Raw genomic sequence first — 13,234 nt, forward strand, 5'->3', positions numbered from 1 at the left:
TCAACTAAAATGAGGAACAGAATTACCTCAATATAACAAGTCATTTACTTTAACATTCTGCCCTACTCTGTCTTCCCTTTACATTAAACTAGAACCCAGGCTGTCCCAGAAGTATCTGGGAATGCTTGTTTTGAACACATGGAGGTTGGAGGTAGAGGGTAGAGATCTGTAGTCATTTTGAACTAAGCAGAAGTTAGGAGCATTGTACTTTATCTTACCATCACTTCAGTGAGAATGCTTAGAAATCTACAACTGAAATCTCATCACTGTTTTATAAGACTTTATGACCTCTAACTGGTAGCACCTATTCTAGCTGCAGATTGACTTCAGAAAGTAGAATTTGATGTTTGCTGTCTGTCTTAGGGTTTCTATTGCTATGAGGACACACTCTGACTATGGTAACTCTTATAAAGGAAAACATTACCTTGGAATGACTTACAGTTTTAGAGGTGTGATCCATTATCATCATGATGGGACCTGGCAGCATGCTGGGAGACATGGTGCTGGAATGGAGCTGAGATTTCTACATTTTGAATTGCAAGCAACATGAAGTGAGTGGTCTGAGATGTTGGATTTGGCTAGAGCATATGAGACCTCAAAGCTTCTCCCTCCAATGACACACTTCCTTCAGCAAGACCACACTTCGTAATAGTGCCACTCCCTATGGGGGCCATTTTCTTCCAAACTACCACACTGTCCATCATTTTGTTATTGGCATTATAAAGTAGGATTTGATGATGTTGTTCATCATTTGTTATCAGCAAATATGAACGTGCTAAGCTCTCCCTAATCATGATCAGATTCTTTATGATTCAAATCATTTCATTTAAATTTTGCTTTTACTTCTTTGGCTATATCTGCATGGACCAATCCAGACAGTATTCATCTTCATATCTCAATTTGTGAAGTTTCACAGCATTTTTATACACCTAAAAATATGATAATATTGAGTCCCAAATTCCCTGTGTAATGAATTTATACTCTCATTAAGTTATCCATTTTATTTTTATACCTTCTACCTCCACTCAGACCAGCCAAGGTCAAGGAGGGCCAGGGAAATGGGAAACTCAAGGTTTTATAGACTCCAAAATGATGGAAACACTGTAAAGCAGAAGAAGGGGAAATCAAGGCATCTATTGGAGAACTTGGAAGAGATGGAGGAACCATGTTCATCAGAGAGATCTCTGCCTTCTAGCTCAGGCAGAGGGAGGGGTGATGCCCAGAATTCCAGTGATCAGCATGAAAGAAAGCAGACTGGTCAAGAGAGGCTCCGGAAACCTCCACTTCCGAAGATCAGTGGTGAGGTATTTCTGAGCACTGACTCTGATGACTGGGAGGCTAAGAGTAGCCCTCGAACTCGGAGTTGGGAAAAACAGTCCCGACACCATGGCAGACTTTCACCCAAGTCTTCACAGAAAACAGGGCTTCCCTCTGATGAAATTGTGTGTGGGAGGGAACTTGGGCAAGGTGATCACAGAGAACGGAGACGTAAGCCCAGGACTCCTCCCTTCTCAGAGAATGAAGAACTTCGACACCTCCATGATGCAGGTAATGGGTCACCTGTTGGGAATCCTGTGTGTAAAGCTAGTCAGTGCAATAAGCATTGTACGCAGCCTTTGTCTCTCCAATTTGAACTCTTGTCCTTAAATGAATCTTGGAGCCAGGTACTGTGTGAGATTCCTATTGATCTTAGGTCTCCAGAAGAAGGAAATATCTGTACTCTTCTCCCTTAAGAGCATGCTGTGTTGGAGGGTTCTCCAGGGCCAGGTTGCAAATATAGGTGCCAAATACCTAGTCGTTGTTTGCCACAGCCTTGCATAAGATACTCTGATTTTTAATTGAAAATTCTTTAATTTTTGGTTTTAATTAAGCAAACCAAGAAGATCTGGTTGTAATTGACTTACGTGTTTGTCTGCCAGTGGGAGGAGAAGTACTTTATCTCTAGACCTCATCTTTCTTATCTGTAAGGGAGACGTCAGCGAGGCTTTCAGATCTGGACATTTATCATTTTTATCAGAGGTGCCTAGGGTAGGATATTTATTAAATCTGGACATTTCTGAGTTCGTTTGGACTATTTTAAGCCTTTAAGTGATACTTTCATAATTAAAGCTTAAAAATCATAGTTTTAAGTTACCTTTTATGGTTTAACATGCAACTCTTAATTGTGCACTTCTTCTAAGTGCCAAGATACACAAGTTCTAAATATCCATACAGAAACAAGAGGGTAAGAGCTGAGGAGATGGCTCAGTTACTACATGAGTTTGAGAACCTGAGTTCAAATCTAGAACCCATAGAAAGGTCAGGCAGCCTTAGCAGATACCCATAATCCGAGTACTCAGGAAACAGTGGTTAGTCTCTGTAACACACTGGATAGCTACCATAGCCAGAAATAATTAGTTCTGAATTCAGCAAGAGAACTAGCTTCAACATATAAAATTGAGAGAGAACAAGAAAATACCCAATAACTTCAGGGGACCATACACACATGCATTAACACTGCACGCACTCATGTATAAGTATACTTTCATACCATCTAGATACATGCAAGAAATAAAGTTAAAAAAGACAAAATTAGAATAAAAATAAGAAATGAATACTGCTTAAATTTTGGCAGCCCTGAAGCTTAATCTTGTAATCATTCTATCATGGACACAGTAATGGCACTGTGTGCTGTCTGGGACATGCTGAGGGAAGGCTTTCCTCGTGGCTACTACACTGTCGTGACAGCTGTAGTTAATAGACATAGCATTCACCATTTTGCCTTCAGTCGGTGTTACTGAATTGTACAAAGATGGAAAGGTTTCTGTGGTACAGCTATCAAGGAGCACCCGCTGTGCTCTCCACACGCCTTGCTGGTGATTGCAAAGCTAGTTTCTAGGCTGCAGATTCATTCTGACTCTGCCGGCTTTCTTATCGTATCTCACATTAAAAGGTCTTGGTTATGAGGGCAGATGCAAAGAGATGGGGAGATAATTGGGATCCAAATGCAGGCTGTGAAATCCATAAAGAATCAATGAAAGTAAAAATAAAGTTAATAATAAAGGATTTGGTTATAAGAAAAAGAAAATTTTAGTTTAGCAAGCTGTACTGAATACCACATATGTTGTTTGGGCCTTGTGGCAGAGTCTCACTTCAGAGACAGATGGATGGATTTAAAGACAGATATATAAACATTTTCATATTTGATGCATCGTGTTAGGAAGACATGAACAAAGAACTGGGAAATAGAGAAGAGGTTGCCGGTATTCATTAAGTAGGCTGATGGAGAAGTTACACTGTGTCTAGATTGAGAATGTTGCCCCCAGTTCCATGAGGTATGGGAGGAGACTGGATAATTCCATGGTAAGTCCATTGACCTCTACATTTGGAATCTGGGGACCTGATGTGAATGTGCTCAATAGACCAGTTAACCTTTAGAGCACTTCATCATCTGCCAGGGTTTTTAAAGAAGTTTGGGGACCTGAAACTAAGCACCTACTTAGTCTTCAGTCGTCCTGGAGCTGTAATAAAGGTTCGCTCTGCCTATACAGGGTGTAGAGAACAGTATGGCTATAGCTACTAAGATGATATCAGTGGGAACTGCTTAGTACTCACCATTTTCTACTCAGCCTGCTTTAAACCTTTTTCTTTCCAGTTCCTGTTGGTATTTGATTTTGAACATGGTCAGGAGATTACATTAAGAACTAATAATTAGGTACTGGTGTCAGCCCTTGCTATTGAAAATGGTTACAGTTCTTAACGATGTGGATATGCCAGATTCCTTTTCAGTTATCGATGACTGAACTAGCAGGATAGGGTAACAACACTGGGTCCAAGAGCGTTGCAGAAAATGGAACTGCTAAGGTAAAGTGAGAATTGGTTGACTTTCCATAGAACAGTTAAACTCTGTCTGACTTTGAGAGGAGCTTATTGTGCTCACATCTGTGACAGCTTATTGGTTACACAGGTTAGCTTACACCTTCCAGGGCCTTACATACATATGCTTATATCCCTTGTGAATTCTGAATCAGATACATTGTGACATGCCCTAAATGTCAAATAGCTTCTTTTTTTTTTTTTTTTTTTTTTTTTTGCTTCCCCCACCCCATCAGACAGGGTTTCTCTGTGGCTTTGGAGCCTGTCCTGGAACTAGCTCTTGTAGACCAGGCTAGCCTCGAACTCGCAGAGATCCTCCTACCTCTGCCTCCCGAGTGCTGGGATTAAAGGCGTGTGCCACCACTGCCCGGCCATACCACCCTGAACGTGCCCAGTCTCGTCTTAGATGGCTTCTTATGATATATGCATATGGAATACCAAAATCCCATCAGTTACATTTTGTTTTAAATCATACTCAGTATAAATTTATCTCCAATACTAGCATTTTTAGTTTTTCTTGGTTACAGGTGCATACCTCTATTCCCAGCACTTGGGAAACAGAAAAAGGAGGATCTCTGTGAGTTGAAGGCTCTCCCAGTTCACACGGTGAGCTGTAGGTCAGCCAGGGCTACTTAGTTTAGTAAGACCCTATCTAGTGAGCTCCACTCCCATTTATCTTACTACATCAAATTTTATTTAAACAGAATTGTTCTTTTGTGTTTCCTTTGGTGCGTCATTGTGTTCTCCAGTTATAGAATATTAACTGTATGTAAACTGGAGGTACTGCTCAGGTAGAACAGTTGCCTAGCATGGTCATCTGCAGCACCACACACCTAGGGAATAAGGAAGGAGATAGAGAAAGAAGGGAACAGCTGAGATGTGGCCCCTCTATTTAAGAACAGTTTCCAAATTCTATTTAGAGTGCCAACATGTTCGATTATCTCTGTTTTTATAAGAATGACTTTAATGCACTATATACTTATAAACGTCTCATCACTTTGAATCTGGAGGACACTGTAGTTGGAGGCTCCTGCCTCTAGAGAGATCTATTGTCTTAGGCACTGTAGCTGGGGAGGCGATCCTGCCTCTAGAGAGATCCATCGTCTTAGTCTCTGGGCGCCTCTGTGGAATGAGAACTGCAAATACTGGTAATATGTGGATATCTGAGTAAACTGTCATCCTGGTAGCTGGGCCAGAGAGAGATGGTGGTTCAAATTCGGATTTTATTAATGGATTCTGGTCCTTGTAGACTGATAGTAGTTATAATTTTATCATCCTGTCAGTGTAATAGCACTATTCATTTAACTACATCTTTGTTAGAATTGAAACTGATGTTTCTATAGTTAATTTTGTTACATAGGAGACCACACTGTTGGGAAAATGTTGGATATTTTGAAAGTTGAGTGTATCCATTTGTAACATTTCAGTAGGTAAAAAGTCAGGCATAATCTTTCATCCGCAGCGAGGCTTTAGGCCATTCGCTGAACCCTTTTCCTTTCTGTAGATTGGAGTATGGTACAACAATTCATCCATTCACTGACTTTACCCATTGTCAAGTCCCTATTTAAGTTTAGTTGTTTTCTCTAAAATCTTCCTTTCTAAATATGGTCATACAAATCATAATTCAGACAAGTGTAATACCCAATTGCATATTCCATCTTCTTGAGACTATCCCAAACCAGTCAGAAATCTGGTGTAAACCAGGCCAAACCAGCATAGGATTCAATACCACTAGAGGTGATTTGTGATGATCTGGTTAGTCAGGTTCTGGGAAGTGCGAGTTAAGAAAGACAAGGTTTCTAATCGTTTTTATGATAACATCCACACGCATGAGTCTCTATTTTAAATTTACCACACTGTTCAGTAGAATGTCTATAAAAATAGATTTCATAACAAAAGCAAAATTCTCTAAATATAATTTACTTTGATGTATGTAGATGTGTTAGCCGCTTGTGGTTAAATGTAATTAGATATTTTGCTAACTATTTTAATATATGCTTATCTTGATGGCATAATGTTCTTAGCCAGTGCATCCCTGTTGCTTGAAGATAAGAGTCCATTGGAAGGACTTAAAATAGATGCCCCAAGGCAAGAGCTCACCCAGCCTATTCAAGTTAGAATACATGGTGTCGGGATGGTTTTTAATATTACTCAAGCACTCATAAGTCATTCTAGTAAGTGATAGTGGCTTTGACTAGTAGTACAGAGAGTTTATCTGTGTAAATTTGGAGTCAGACATGCTACCGTTACGCAACGAGGTCTATCTGAGTAAATTTGTATCCCTGTAGTGTTCATTTACTGATGGTTATGCTAGATGCCTGATCTATGATTCCCTTAAAAGGATTTATTATTTCTGAGGGCAATATATTTATCTTGTTGACTAACTGTAACCTATAAAGGTATGCAAAGAGAAGTATCTACAATTTTGAAATGAGATTGACTTTTGCCTTATTTGGAATTTGTAGAAGGCCATGTGTGTTCCTATAACACAGCAGAGTACAAAAGCACAATTGTCTGTCAATTATCTTCATCCTTTTCTCTCCAGAGGAGCACAGTTCTGAGGCCATTGCACTTTCTGACATTCCTCCATGTTATATTTTCCCTAAAATGTTTTAATGTCAATAACAGAGGGGTCAAAGTTGTAGGAAAGATCTAGAGCAAATGGTTCTGTGTATACGACAGAGGGAAAGCAGGGTCATATTTGACACATTTTCTCCTTACTTGTAGATGGCCCTGTCTATTCTGCAGGGAGATGAATAGCTACAGGACCTGAGAGGAAGCCTTTCTCTTGGTTGTCTAGACCACATTAAAACTCTGATTCTGGAACCTTCTTTTCTCTTAAATGTTTTCATATTCAGTGACTATGTTTTTCTTTTGGGTTTCTGTTTTGAAGACTTGTTTTTGTTCTGGTTTCTTGTATGATTTTGTACTGTTGCAGAAACTGTGAGAAATGTTTCTACCAGGCAGATTCCGGGAAGTAGCTTTGTTAAAATGTTTGAATTGTGTGCGTTATTATTTCTATTCCTGGAAAAAATTCATTTTAAATATTAAGATGTCTTTTCTTTAATATTTTTATCTTTTTAGAAAACAGCCCCAGTTACCTCATTGAATTGAATTTTTTCTAGGAATGAAACCAAGAGGAATAAAAGAAGCTGTCTGTCCTCCCACACGAGTGAGTCCCAGGGACCAGGAATGGTATGATGCTGAAATTGCCCGAAAATTGCAAGAGGAAGAACTTTTGGTGGGTACATTTAAGATCAAAGTTCAAGTCATAGGGGCTGTATGTGCAAGCCAAATCCCAATTCAGTTTTATACTAACCGTAAAGAGTTCTGTTGTTGGCATTATGGTTCCGTCAGTTGAAAAACTCTTGTTTTTTTAAGGGTGGGGAAATTGAGACAGAGGAAGGGGAGTAGAATATCACCCCACTTATCCATGCTTGACTTTCTATAGTTTTTGGTTATCTGTTATTAAAAATAAGTACTTTAAGTACAATATTATGAAAAGTGGTATCTTTCATTATTGGGGTTATTAATTTTTTCCTTGATTAATTTGTAAATTAAACCATTTTTTAAGTTGGTATGTATAGAAAAAAATTTCTGTAGGATTTGCCACTATCCGCAGTTTCAGTCATTCACTTAGGCTATAGAATGTGTGTTATCAGATAAGGAAGCCTTTTCCATGTAGCTGTGCAGATTGATAAACATGAGCAGCAGAACTCCATAGCCTGATTTTCTACATTGATAAATTTTGGTGGTTCTCTAAGAATATTTTGTCGAGTGAGTTGCTCAGTCCCTTCATTGTGGCCGGTGAAAATGCGCCCATTGGTCATCAGCTTCAGGGACTCAGCTACAACTCATTTTAAATTCCAATTTCTTTTCTGTAAGATGTTTTAAATGGACAGCACAGATTACAGTTATTTGTTGTGCTTCTGGTTCACAGGCTACTCATGTGGACATAAGAGCAGCTCAGGTTGCCCAGGATGAGGTCAGTTCATATTAATGAGATGTCCCTATTTTGTGAGACACAACCTCAACCTGTAACTAATGATATTGCCCATATCTTAGGAAATTGCTCGACTTTTGATGGCTGAAGAAAAGAAAGCTTACAAGAAAGCTAAAGAGCGAGAAAAGTCATCTTTGGACAAAAGAAAACATGATCCTGATTGCAAGGTAGTGTGATGCCTCTTCAGTTTTGCTCCTTTTAAATTACAGTAAAATGAGAGATGAAAAACAGGACTCTGCCCTTAGGATGAGCTCTAAAAATCCATTTTGGATATGTAAAAAACTGCATTACATACATGACTAATATGTCATGGTTGTTTCGCAATGGAAACATTGAATTGGTACTGCTCAGACTGTGAGGCTCACTTTGATCACTTTCAGTCTGAGAGTCAGGTATACAGGGGTCCGTTTTCCTGGGCTCATGCTGTAAAAGGAGGCCCAGTTTTCACCTGCTTTACAAACTGCTGCAATGAGCTGCATATGCCTGCTTCCCCAGGTGCCTGCATTGTACCTCTGCCCTTTCACAGAGCTTTCTCTTAGTGTTTGGTAGATGAAGGACTGGAAAGCAAATGCATATTCCCAGCAACCATTGCTTGTATCTCAGGACAAGAACATTTTAGCAGGACCTGGGACTTTACCTCCTTAATCAGAAGTAGTTATGTATCATCATTCTACTGTGAATTAATTGTATTGCAAGTTCAATTTAACAATAAGTATTCGTGTGCAAGGTACCACTGGGACCAGTGTAGAAACTTCCTTGACAGTGAGAAGACAGTTGTATGGGTGCTGATGGTAGGGTATGCTGAAGGGGTGGAGACCAGAGCATCTGGAGTGAGACAAATCACAGACTACATACAGTGCAAAACATACAGTATAGAAGAGCAAGCAGACAGGAGTTAGTGAAGTAACACTCTGGGAAGCAGTTAGTACTAGCCTGGGAACATGTAGCCTCGAGTCTGTACTCAGGACACACCCAATCTCTGCACTGTTTTCTGTTTTCCTCTTCTAGGTCTCTGGGCCTGCCTCATAGTTTCTGTAATTATTATGAGGGGAAATAACCTTGAACCTGTACTGATAATATCACTTAACCCATTTTTCTTTGTTTAGTTGCTAATTATTAGCATCCTGCCTTTTGCAGTTTTCATATTCTGTAACTGGTATTGGTATACGTCCTTTCTTAGAAAATTGGACTTGAAATGTGCTTTACTTGGCTGTTTGGTCATGAGTCAGATATATAGAGAAGAGCTTAAGATTTCAGATCCAGATTCCATCAACTGTGTCTTCTGGATCTGATTAGCTGTACATGCCTGTGAATCACAATGAGTGCAGCAAACACATGCGTGTGTGCGTGTGTTCATGTACACGTGCATGCAAGTGTGAGTGTGTGGTGTGTGAATATTCAGTGTGTGATCTAGTCATCTACACATGCCTGTGTGGATTGCGAGTGTGTATGTTTATGAGTGTGCAGTGTTTGACCCACTCAATCTGGTCATCTACTTATCTACACATGCCTGTGAGGACTGTGTGTGCGTGCGTGTGTGTGTGTGTGTATCTGTGTACGCGTGCACACACACCCAGGAAAACTACCAGACCATGGTGTCTGTCAATTTTTGGCTTGAATGACTAAATACAAAATATTTTTATGTTATTCGGCTAAATGTAGCCTGAAATTCCTAAAGGACAGCTTGCTGGAGAATAGCAATTTTCTGAAGTTCACCTTTACTGTTCTTTGGTCTTTTTTTCTGCCCACAGTCAAAATCAAAGTCAGCACACTCAAAATCAAAAGAGAGTGAAGAAGCATACCGTTCCAAGACTGACAGGCCGTCAAGGTAAGATGGCTCCTGGAAAGGAGAAAGACGGAGTTAGCTTTGGAGTGGTGAGCACACATCAGTTGTCTGAGAAGACAACTGTTCTTTCCAGCAGAAAGCCAAAACTCTACAACTGGGAGGTAGCTTCAAGTGTCACAGGGTTACTCTCAAACTACGTTCAGAATCTTACATTGGAATGCATGAATCATGTAGGCAGTATTTATAGTAACACTGGGGTAGAAGGAGATTTCTGTTTTGTTTTTTATTTGGACTATTTCTTGGCATTTAAAGTCTTGTGCCCTCAGCTAGAGAAAGATGAGATTAACCAATTTCTAAGTTAAAATCTGAGATTTTAAACTTTGGTTGGGCCTGAGAAGATAGCTCACTAGATAAAAGCATTTGTGTATGTTCATGTAATGTGTTGTTTCTGTGTGTGTATTTGTGTGTAGTTAATTGTCATGATGCAGATTGAGTCTCACTATGAAAGTAGCTGGCTGTGCTCAGTGTTCTTGACTCACACAGTCACAGCATTGAAAAGTTGCTATCTGGAGAAGCAGGCTTTTTCTCCTTATTAATTTATATTGCCTTTTCAGAATGTTTCATTAAAATATGAGGAAAAACATTAAATATGGAAGGATGGCATGGAGAAAATGGGAGAACAGTAAAAGAGGATTGATTCATGGAAATTAATCTATAGTTAAATAGGGACAGGAAGCTTTGGCATTTAGCAGGAGCGAAACTATAAATGACAGTTGTGATTTGTATATTTCAAGTCCCTAGATGAAAGTACAGAAAAAATTTCACTGTAAAGAATGCATAGAGTCAGAGAGCTCCTGGCTTCAGTTTCTAACCACCACATGGTGGCTCACTACCATCTGTAATTTCAGTTCCTGGGGACCTGATGCTATCTGGCATATGTAGGCAATGAGTATGCAAGGGGTGTACATCATACATGTAGGCAAACACTCATACACATAGATGAGGATAATACACCTTTTAAAAAGGAAGTTATGGGGTTGGAGCAATGGCTCAGTGGTAAAGATCACTGGCTTCTCAGAGAACCTGAGTTTGATCCCCAATACCCACATGGCAAATTAGAACCATGGGATCTAACACTCTTGGCCTCCAAAAGCACTGCTGCATGTGTTTAACAGACATGTGTGAAAGCAAAAACACCCATGTGCACAAAGAATAAAATACAATAAGTATTGTAATAAAAGCAATAAAATAAATAATAAAAGAGGAGATAGTTATGTTTAATCAGATTTGAATGTTAGAAAACACTCATGTATATTGAATTATGTTACCTTGTAAATATGTTCTATTTTTATATTTTTACATATGCCTTAAAATTAGTTTAGATAAACAAGTAGGGGCTGGGAATATAGCTTGGTTTGTAGAAGTGTTGCCTAGTGTAAGAGAAACCCTGGGTTTGGTCCCAGCACTGTCTAAACTGGACATGGTGGTGCTTGTGTGTTGATCCTAGCCAAAGGGAAATAAAGGAAGAAAATCAGAAAGCCAAGGTTAGTGTTGTGTAGACAGCATGTTCAGTGTTCAGGCCAGGATACAAGAAACCAAGTCTCGAAGAAAAAATAAAAAAAGAGGAAAGGAAACAAATACACTTGTAAAATTTTAAATACCCTAAATTAGTAATACCTTGACTTTTAATCCTGAACACATGTGAATGTGCCTCAGCACACACATGAATAGCAACACAAGTACACACAACATATATAAAATATATATTATACTATATATTTTCTATTTTTAAAATATATATCAAAAATTGTGTGTGAATATATATATATATATATATATATATATACGTAAAATTATTTTTAAAATGTAACTTTAAGCTTATGAACTTTCAAAATATAAATATCTTTCAGAAACCAATATGAATTTATATTGCTCTGAGGACAGTAGTAACATAATTTGTGTAAAATCTGTTGCTCTTTAGCTTTTGCTAAGCACATATAGGATGTTTACATTTGTAGTTCTGTATATTCCTACAGTTTCCAAGCAAAGGAAGAGGCAGTCTGTTCTCAGGAGGTAAATGTCTGGTTTTTGTTGAGTCACATGAGTTCAGATCATTTTTAGGGGTATTTTTGTTCAGCCTTCAAAGTCCTTTGCCTCTTTTGAACATTAATATCTTTGATGATAGATAAAATAGGGCATGCTGGGGTGGCCGTTTTTAAAGGGTCATTAAAATTAAAAACAAGTTTGTAGAATATAAATAGGACCTCTGGAGACTCCTGGGCATATTGGAAGTGAACGACAAAATGATCTTTTAAAGTGACTCTTAAGAATTATTGTGGATTTGCACAAACATAGAGTTTTATGTCTCCTTTGTAGTGAAAGGAACACTCATTCTAAATATTATTTGATAAAATGTTATGTGAAACCAAATAAGGATTTTATAAAACATTTTCACATATAAAGCCTCATATGCTTAACAGATTTGTGAGTGCATGCATTTTGCATAGCTTCTGTTTCCTCTTTCATTTTTAATCATGATGAAAAGGTTGGGTAGGTAACTATTTGCATAGACAGTTAATATAAAGTATAGAAGAACATGGGTTTCCATGATCATTCTGTAATACTTCAGCTTAACAGTGGACCAGTCAGCAACAACAGCAACAACAAAACAAATAACAGATTCTCATGAAGAGCTTGGAGCATCTGTTGTCAATGTTCCCATTTCTTTTGTTATTCCAAGTTTTTTTTTTCTCTTTCTTGTGGGAATTAAGAATCAGTCAGTAGTGTGGATTAATTCTAAGCCAGAAACTTCAGAGGACGTGCTGTGCACACTGCAGAGACTTCAGACAGAGACTTCAGAGGGTGTGCTGTGCACACTGCAGAGACTTCAGACAGAGACTTCAGAGGGTGTGCTGTGCACACTGCAGAGACTACAGACAGAGACTTCAGAGGGTGTGCTGTGCACACTGCAGAGACTTCAGACAGAGACTTCAGAGGACGTGCTGTGCACACTGCAGAGACCTCAGAGGACGTGCTGTGCACACTGCAGAGACCTCAGAGGACGTGCTGTGCACACTGCAGAGACCTCAGAGGACGTGCTGTGCACACTGCAGAGACCTCAGAGGACGTGCTGTGCACACCTAGCTCCCAGTGAGACTGAGGCAGGAGGAGGTTTTGTCTAAACCTCTTGGGGAGAAAACTTGTCTAAGGAAAGAAAAAACAAAATAAAGTTTCAGCTCCAGGGATTTTATACTGAAAATGCTAGTTGCAATTTTAGTTTTTACCATAGAAAAGTCTAAATCTCTTGCAAGTCTCTTTTTATTTCTATCATATTTATAAGATTATTAATTATATTTCTCTACACTGAATCATCTTTGATTACCCGAATACTTAGACCTCACATAAGTCTAGTCTCTAAGAGTGAAGATTTTTTTTATCCTCAAGATTTATTTTATTGAATATTAAAATAAAGACAATAAGATAAAATGAAAGTTTAAATCCTACTTTTAAAATGCTGTAACAGAGAATGCTTACATGGTAAGATATTTCATAGGAAGAAGACGTGAGGACTGTCAGGTTGGGCATTCAGG

General features: G+C 38.8%; 1 protein-coding gene across 4 annotated transcripts in view; it reads left to right on the forward strand.

Moving 5' to 3' along the window:
• The window catches only part of Ccdc50 (coiled-coil domain containing 50), a 63,911-nt gene that overhangs the window by 39,874 nt on the left and 10,803 nt on the right, over positions 1-13,234 (forward strand). Inside the window, exons 6-10 of one of the 4 annotated variants that reach the window (XM_041677889.1) lie at positions 1,030-1,548; positions 6,981-7,096; positions 7,796-7,840; positions 7,921-8,025; positions 9,610-9,686. In XM_041677889.1, coding sequence (XP_041533823.1) covers positions 1,030-1,548; positions 6,981-7,096; positions 7,796-7,840; positions 7,921-8,025; positions 9,610-9,686 — 862 coding nt within the window. The remainder of the gene's footprint in view (positions 1-1,029; positions 1,549-6,980; positions 7,097-7,795; positions 7,841-7,920; positions 8,026-9,609; positions 9,687-13,234) is intronic. The other 3 variants (XM_041677890.1, XM_041677891.1, XM_041677892.1) reach the window with 3 other exon arrangements.

The sequence above is a fragment of the Microtus oregoni genome, unplaced genomic scaffold (assembly GCF_018167655.1).
Source record: "Microtus oregoni isolate MIOR12 unplaced genomic scaffold, Mior012 000029F_ref0000214, whole genome shotgun sequence".
In the NCBI taxonomy this organism is placed as follows: domain Eukaryota; kingdom Metazoa; phylum Chordata; class Mammalia; order Rodentia; family Cricetidae; genus Microtus; species Microtus oregoni.